At 46.6% G+C, this 10,000-nt stretch overlaps 1 protein-coding gene across 1 annotated transcript in view; it reads right to left on the bottom strand.

Moving 5' to 3' along the window:
- LOC143277574 (glutamyl aminopeptidase-like) overlaps positions 1-10,000 on the bottom strand; it is a 66,197-nt gene that overhangs the window by 24,311 nt on the left and 31,886 nt on the right. The window contains exons 4-8 of the mRNA XM_076582452.1: positions 8,203-8,312; positions 6,858-7,033; positions 6,014-6,134; positions 5,446-5,600; positions 3,365-3,478 (exon numbers count right to left, since the gene is read on the bottom strand). Coding sequence (XP_076438567.1) covers positions 3,365-3,478; positions 5,446-5,600; positions 6,014-6,134; positions 6,858-7,033; positions 8,203-8,312 — 676 coding nt within the window. The remainder of the gene's footprint in view (positions 1-3,364; positions 3,479-5,445; positions 5,601-6,013; positions 6,135-6,857; positions 7,034-8,202; positions 8,313-10,000) is intronic.

Raw genomic sequence — 10,000 nt, 5'->3', positions numbered from 1 at the left:
TCAGCAGTAAGTTCAATTGTGGCAGGTCCACTTCCTTTGTGTTAGCTGTGCTTGACTATGTATGTATACATATGTATGTGTACATAACTACAAGCATGTATATGAATGTGTATTGTGTGTGCGTGCGTTTATGTAAGTTTGTGCCTGCCTATGTGTGTGTATGTGTTAGGGTAGCTGTTAGATACACATGTATTGTTGAAATGTATGTATGCAGTGTGTGTGTGTGTGTGTGTGTGTGTGTGTGTGTGTAGTCATATTTTGGTGTGTGTATGTAACATAGATGTAATGTTTTATGTTAACAAAGCGGTTTTTTTGTAAAGCACCTAGAGCAGATTTCTGGACAGTGTGCTATATAAGTATCCATTATTATTATTATTATTAAGGATCACATCAGAACTTCCTCGTGTCAATACAAGAACCTATGGTGAACGTTCTTTCTTCTTTGCTGCTCCTCGCATCTGGAAAAAACCTTCCTCGTCATATCCGTGCATCTGATTCTATTTCTGCTTTTCGCTCATCACTACAGACTCATCTTTTTAAAGCCTATCTATAAGTACTCTCAGCTTCCTTTTCTCCAACACCACCCATGTCATCTCACTTTGGATGTATGTAGAGTGGGAAAGGGAGAGTGTGAGTGGGGGGAGGGGTGTTTTTTTTTTAGAAATAGTGGTCATGAATGTTTTATGTTACTTGTAATATTTTTCTTTCATGTAAAGCGCCCTGAGATCTTAGTGAGAAAGGGCGCTATATAAATGTACATTATTATTATTATTATTATTATTATTATTATCAATATATTGCTGACCTTGCTGTTGGAGATCATATCGGTGTTTGCTTGTTTCTTTGTTTTTCTTTTCTTTTCTTTTTTTTTCTTTTTTTTTAAATTATTCTTGTTTTTGTTTTAGAGCTGACATTTATTAGAATTATTGGGCAGTGAGGCACACAGAATTGTCATACGCTGAAGTTGTCAGGAATAGTATCGTATTGTATTGTATTGTTTAACTCTTTTGTCACAATCTGTGTAAAATTCGGGCTGTTCTCCCCAGGGAGAGCGTGTCGCTACACTGAAAGCGCCACCCTTTTTTTTGTAATTTTTTCCAGCCTGCAATATTTTGCTTAGTTTTCAATCGAAGTGGATTTTTCTACAGAATTTTGCCAGAGATAACCCTTTCGTTGCCGTGGGTACTTTTACGTGCGCTAGGTGCATACCGCACCGCACATGGGACGTCAGTTTATCGCCGCACCCGAATGGCTAGCGCCCAGACCAGCACTCAAGGTCTAGTGGAGGATGAGGGGAAAGAAGGCGACTGTGTGATTCGAACCAACGCGCTCAGATTCTCTCGCTTCCTATGAGGACGCGTTACCTCTAGGCCATCACTCAGCAATAGTGGAGACTATATCATCGACTGCTTTTAGGGATCATATGAAAATACTGACTTTGTTGGAAGGACATTTCAAAATGTTTTTTGTTGTTCTCTTTATGTTTCTTTATGCTTCTGTTATCTTTGTTTCTTTTTGTTTGTTTGTTTGTTTTGTTGTTGTTGTTGTTTGGTTGTTGATTTGGGGGAGCAGGGGTAGATCATATCCAAATATTTCTGACAAACACGCCACAGACTGACCGCACACTGACCACACACACACTGACCACACACACACTGACCACACACTAACCACACACACATACTGACCAGACACACACTGACCACACACACACTGACTACACACTAACCACACACATACTGACCACACACACACTGACCACACACTAACCACACACACACTGACCACACACTAACCACACACACACTAACCACACACACATACTGACCACACACACACACTGACCACACACACTGACCACACACACACTGACCACACACACTGACCACACACACACTGACTACACACTAACCACACACACACACTAACCACACACTGACCACACACTAACCGCACACACTGACCACACACTAACCACACACTAACCACACACACTAACCACACACACACACTAACCACACACACTAACCACACACACACACTGACCACACACACTAACCACACACACACTAACCACACACACTAACCACACACACACACTGACCACACACACACTAACCACACACACACTAACCACACACACTAACCACACACACACACTGACCACACACACTAACCACACACACACACTGACCACACACACTAACCACACACACACTAACCACACACACTAACCACACACACACACTGACCACACACACACTAACCACACACACTGACCACACACACTAACCACACACACACTAACCACACACACACTAACCACACACACTAACCACACACACACACTGACCACACACACTAACCACACACACTGACCACACACACTAACCACACACACACTAACCACACACACTGACCACACACACTAACCACACACACACTAACCACACACACTGACCACACACACTAACCACACACACACTAACCACACACACTGACCACACACACTAACCACACACATACTAACCACACACTGACCACACACTAACCACACACACTGACCACACACTAACCACACACACTAACCACACACACACACTGACCACACACACACTAACCACACACACTAACCACACACACTGACCACACACACTAACCACACACACACTAACCACACACACACTAACCACACACACTGACCACACACACTGACCACACACACTAACCACACACATACTAACCACACACTGACCACACACTAACCACACACACTGACCACACACTAACCACACACACTAACCACACACACTGACCACACACTAACCACACACACTAACCACACACACTGACCACACACACTGACCACACACTAACCACACACACTGACCACACACACTAACCACACACACACTAACCACACACACACTAACCACACACACTAACCACACACACTGACCACACACACTGACCACACACACACTGACCACACACACACTGACCACACACTGACCACACACACACACTGACCACACACACACACTAACCACACACACTGACCACACACTAACCACACACACACACTAACCACACACACTGACCACACACACTGACCACACACTAACCACACACACTGACCACACACACTGACCACACACTAACCACACACACTGACCACACACACTAACCACACACACTGACCACACACACACTGACCACACACACACACTGACCACACACACACAGACCACACACACTGACCACACACACACACAGACCACACACACTGACCACACACACACACTGACCACACACACACTGACCACACACACTGACCACACACACACACTGACCACACACTGACCACGTTCCACTGGGGGTAGATGTCGTCCATGGCGATGTACATGAGAGAGCTGGCAAACCCTTCGTTCAGCCACAGGTCATCCCACCACCTCATTGTGGCCATGTTGCCGAACCACTGCACACACACACACACACACACACACACACACACACACAAGCACACACACACACACACACACACACACACACACACAAGCACGCACGGACGCGCATGCATGCACCCGTAAAACATACACGCGCACACACAGACACACACGCGCGTGCACGCGCGCATGCACACGCACAGACACACACAGACACACACAAGCATGCGCGTGCACGCATTCACACGCACACAAACACACACACACGCTCGCGCGCGCGCGCACGCACACACACACACACACAAACACACATACACACACAAGCACGCACGCGCACGCATGCACACGCACACACACACACAAAACAAACAAACAAGCACGCACGCGCACGCGCGCACACATACACACATACACACACACACACACACACACAAGCATGCACGCAAACACACACACACACACAAACACACAAAGCACGCACGCGCACGCATGTACCCGTAAAACATACACGCGCACGCACACATACATACGCATAAGAGCACACACACACACACACACACACACACACACACACACACACACACACACACACACACACACACACACACACACTGTTCAAATGTATCGTACAACAGCAGTATTAATGTTGATGGAAACGTATGTACACACATACATTACATCTAATTATTGCGGTCGGTTGGACTATAAGCAACAAGAACAAGAACAATCTAATTAATGGTTATATCGAGCTTGCAAACCTATGTCTTTGTCTCTCTGTCTCTGTCTCTGTCTCTGTCTCCGTTCGTTTCTACTGGTCTCTGTCTTCATTTATCTCTGTGTGTATGTCTGTGTCTCTCTGCTTCTGTCTGTCTGTCTGTGTCTCTCTTGTCTGTATCCGTGTGTCTGTGTGTTAGCCTGTTTGTCTGTCTGTCTCTATGTCTCTGTATCTGTCTGTCTGTCTGTCTGTCTTATATGCTTCCCTTAATTCAATATCTCTCATTGTGTGCGAGCGAGCGAGCGTGTGTGTATGTGTGTGTGTGTGAAAGAGAGAGAGAGAGAAAGAGAGTGTGTATAGTTGTAATAATGTGTGTGTGTGTGTGTGTGTGTGTGTGTGTGTGTGTGTGTGTGTGTGTGTGTGTGTGCATATCTCTATGCATGCGTGTGTGACTGTAAACATGTGTGTGCATGTGTGTCTGTGTCTGAATGTTTGTATCTGTCGGAGTGAATGCCTGTCTGTATAGATGTGTGCATATATACGTATGCATGTCTGTATGTGTATGTGTGCGTGTATGTGAGTATATTTATGTCTGCATGAGAGAGAGAGAGAGACAGACAGACAGACAGAGACACAGAGAGAATACGAATACGGATATGAATGTTTCACTGATCAGGCTACAGAGACAGACAGACAGAGAAAGACAAGAGACACAGAGAGACAGACAGACACACAGACACACACAGACACACAGACACACACACACACACAGACAGACACACAGACACACAGACGGGGACACAGACACAGAGACACAGACGCACGGTGTGAAGAGATCTCGTGGGCGACGATGAGGTAAGACCATGCAACACAGACACACAGACAGACAGACAGAGACACAGACACAGACTCACGGTGTGAGAGATCTCGTGGTCAACAATGATGTGAGACCATGTAACACAGACACACACAAACAGACACAGACACAGACAGAGCTGCAGACGCTACGGTGTGAGAGATCTCGTGGGCCACGATGATGTGAGACCATGCAACACAGACACACACACACACACACACACACACACACACACACACACACAGATGGAGACACAGACACAGAGACACAGACGCACGGTGTGAGAGATCTCGTGGGCCACGATGAGGTGAGACCATGTAACACAGAGACACAGAAACACAGAGACAGAGAGACACAGACAGACACAGACACAGACATACACACAGACACACACACACACACACAAAGACACAGAGACACAGACGCACGGTGTGAGAGATCTCATGGGCGACGATGAGGGAGACCATGTACTTGTTGGAACTGCTGGACACCAGGGGGTCGAAGAGCAAGGAGGACTCGCGGTAAATGACCAGGCCCCAGTTCTCCATGGCCCCGCCACTGAAGTCTGGCACCGCCACGTGGTCTGCACGTGCCACACGGCACACACACACACACACACACACACACACGCACACACACACGCGCACTCTCACATAAATACATAAATACATACATACATACATACACACACATACACACACACACACACACACACACACACACACACACACGCATGCAAGCTCTTTCTGCTGTTGTTGGTTTGTTGTTGTTTGTTTGTGTGTGTGTGTGTGTGTGTGTGTATGTGTGTGTGTGTGTGTGTGTGAGAGAGAGAGAGAGAGAGAGAGTACTCCGTGTGTGTGTGTGTGTGTGTGTGTGTGTGTATGTATGTGACGTGCATGCATGTGCGGATGTATGCATGTGTGTATGTGCACGTGCATGGGCGTGGATGCGCGCGCGCGCGAGCGCGTGTGTGTGTGTGTACAGGGGGTCAGTCACCAGATTTGGGCACGCAGTCCGGGATGCCGAAGTAGCGCGTGAAGAACTTGTAGGTCTGCACGCCGAACTCCAGCGCGTGCTCCGTCTGGGGGAAGGCGTCTGGCCGTGCCCACACCTTGAGCTGCCGTCGTCGTCATCATCATCATCATCATCATCATCATCATCATTATCGTCATCGTCGTTATCATCGTTATCATCGTCGTCGTCGTTGTCGTCAGTGTCGTCATCGTCGTCATCATCATCATCGTTGTCGTCGTCATCATCATCATCGTTGTCGTCGTTGTCAGTGTCGTCGTCGTCGTCATCATCATCACCGTTGTCGTCGTCGTCATTGTCGTCATCATCGTCGTCATCATCATCACCATCATCTTCGTCGTCGTCGTCATCGTCGTCGTCATCAACGTCATCACCATCATCATCGTCGTCGTCGTCGTCATTGTCGTCTTCGTCATCATAATCACCACCATCGTCATCGTCGTCGTATCATCATCATCATCGTCATTGTTGTCATCGACATAAACATCGTCATTGTCACTGTCATAGTTTGTCATCGTTGTCGTCAGCGATGCTGTCGTTGTCGTCGTCATCATCATCATCATTATCATCATCAGTGACACACATAACACACAGCATGTCTCTATATCTATAATCCACATCCCCGAAAACGGAGTACTCCTGCCTACATATGCGGCGGGGTCAGTAAAATAATCAAAAGGGTCATACACACTTAGAAATGTTACAATAATTATGTCTGTATGAGTGAGTATAATTATGAGCGTGACTAAAACCTGATTAAATGAATGACACAGGAAACGAATGACGGATGCAGGCATCACAGACTCACAGAATATCGTCTGCCATCCTTCTCAACAATGGTAGCGTTACGAGACCGGAATTCGCCAACGACGAATGCCAGGATGTAGGTGGACATAACTGGTGTGGTGTCGTAATCCTTACGGCTCCACGTGCTGTCCAGAGTTGTCTCCCGTTTCACCGGCATGTTGCTGAACGCTTGGTAACCTTCAAGCACGCGCCCCGCACGCGTGCGCGAGCACACACACACACACATACGCACGCACATGTATATACACACACACACACACATGCACATACACACACACATGCACACACACACACACACATACACACACACATGCATACACATACACACACATGCATACACACACACACACACACACACACATATATATATATAGAGAGAGAGAGAGAGAGAGAGAGAGAGAGAGAGAGAGAGAGAGAGAGAGAGATAGATAGATAGATAAGCCGCGGCGCGCGCGCGCACACTCACACACACACAGAGACACACACGCACGCATGCACGCACGCGCGCGCGCACACACACACACACACACACACACACACACACCCTTGACATAACATTCGTGCCATAGAAAACGCAAATCCTTACACACACACACACACACACACACACACACACACACACACACACACACACACACACACACACCCTTTACTTAGCATTTGTGTCACAGAAAATGCAAATCCTCTCTCTCACACACACACACACACACACACACACACACACACACACACACACACACACACACACACACACACACACACCCTTCACTTAACATTCGTGTCACAGAAAATACAAATCCTTACACACACGCGCGCGCGCGCGCGCGCACGCACGCACACACATTCGTGTCACAGAAAACGCAAATCCTTACACACACACACACACACACACACACACACACACACACACACACACACACACACACACACACACACACACACTCACAGAGAGAGAGAGAGAGAGTCAATTTCTTCTTCTTCTTCTTCTGATTTAAGACGCATCGGCGCAAATGAATTCAATCCCTAAAATGCATGCAGACAAAAAATGTCAAGAATTATGATTGAAATTGTGGCACCTCTTTTCTATTTTCCAAAGATTTAACATGCGAGGCAGCAGTGTGTGTGTGGGGGGGGGGGAGAATGTGTGTGTGTGTGTCTGTGTGTGTGTGTGTAGGGGGTGGTGCTGGAGGAAGGGGGAAGTGTGGATCAACGGATGGAGGGGAGGAGGGAGGAGGGGGGAGGAGGAGGAGGGAGAGGGGTATGGGAGGAGTGGGCGGGGTGTGTGGGTAGGGTGGGGGTGGGGTGGGGTGGGGGGTGTCTGTGTGGAGTGATGATGGCCCGCTCACCCCTCTGGTGGATGATGGAGATTGCGAATGTAGCCTTAAAGTCGGGTTCGTCGAAGCAAGGGAAGACCCGTCGTGCGTCTGTGGACTGCAGCTGGGAGGATACGAGATGCCTGCACACAGACACACAGACACACGCGCACGCACGCACGCACGCACGCACATGCACACGCATGGCGCGCACACACACACACACACACACACACACACACACACACACACACACACACAATGCTTTAAAGTTCGCAGTCCATAGCTATGTCTTATGGAATATCCTGCATGTGCTCACAACTTATTGCTTTTACTTTTTGTTTGCTTGTTGTGTTTAGTTTATAGTGTCCATAATTCCTATGATGGTTTTACGACGATTAAATGAGTTCTGAGTTCTGAGTTCACACACACACTGATAAAATGAAGAAAAATATATTTCAAACTTTGAACACACACACACACACACACACACACACACACACACACACACACACACATCGTCACCGTCGTCGTCGTCGTCATTATCGTTGTCGTCATCATCATCATTGTCGTCGTCATTATCGCCATTATCGTCGTCGTCATTGTCTTTATCATCGTCATCGTCATCATGATCATCATCGTTGTCGTTGTTGTCGCCGTCGTTCTTATCATTAACGACATCGTCATCATCATCATCGTCATCGATGTCGTCGTCATTATCATCGTCATCATCGTCGTCATCACTAACTCCTCCTCCTCTTCCTCCTCCTCCTCCTTCTTCTTCTTCTTCTTTCATTGTCGCATTCAGAATGACAATTATCAATGGTCATCGTCAATATCATTACCATCTTCAACATCTCAATAACAGTTAAAACATTGCCTTTGTAAAGAAATCCGTTGTTTGTTTGTTTGTTTTTCCTCAGATCTAAATGTAACCCAACGTAACACTGTCCTCAGTAAAACGCAATAGAAACACACACACACACACACACGCACACACACACACAACACAACACACACACGCTTGACGCTTTTGACACGTAAATGTTGTTGGCCATGAGGTCCTTATGACATGGGTGAATGCGTCAACATACTTTCAACATTGTTTAACGAACCATTAAAAGTAAACAAAAGTAGAATGGTGAAAGCAAATATTCAAACAAAACAAAGTTCTTTTCTTTCCATGAAAATGGTAGCAACCAGTGCACAGAGAGAGAGAGAGAGAGAGAGAGAGAGAGAGAGAGAGAGAGAGAGAGAGAGAGAGAGAGAAATCGAAATCGAAATCGAAATCGAAACTTTTTTATTGAGGGAAAAGGAATAGGCACTTATCGGCCTGTTTTCATCCTACCCTCGTAAAGAAAACGTATAAACTAATCTACGAAATACAAGAAGACCGAAAAAAGAAGGAAAAAAAACCCACTTTGCATGGCATCAACAACAACAAGAACAATAAATGGCATAGAAAATACACAGTTCCCCACAAAATAACATTGCTTTTGCGTGAAGGAGAGAGGGAAGAAGAAGGTAAGAGAGGAAGAGATACGAGGAAGGAAAGAGAGGAAAACTGTTGAGAGAGAGAGAGAGAGAGAGAGAGAGGAAGAGAGGGAGGAGGGAGGAAAAGAGGAAGGGAGGAAAGGAGATAGACAAATAGACAAGGATATTGAGAATACATCATTTGTTTATCAGTCTCAGTAATTTCAAGGATTCGTAGAAATTAGCTCAAAGAAAAGAGAAAGAGAGAGAGAGAGAGAGAGAGAGAGAGAGAGAGAGAGAGAGAGAGAGAGAGAGAGAAAGGCAGACAGAGACAGACAGACAGAGACAGAGACAGACA

Source organism: Babylonia areolata, chromosome 34 (genome assembly GCF_041734735.1).
Source record: "Babylonia areolata isolate BAREFJ2019XMU chromosome 34, ASM4173473v1, whole genome shotgun sequence".
In the NCBI taxonomy this organism is placed as follows: Eukaryota; Metazoa; Mollusca; class Gastropoda; order Neogastropoda; family Buccinidae; genus Babylonia; species Babylonia areolata.
This window is presented reverse-complemented; position numbering and strand designations above follow the sequence as displayed.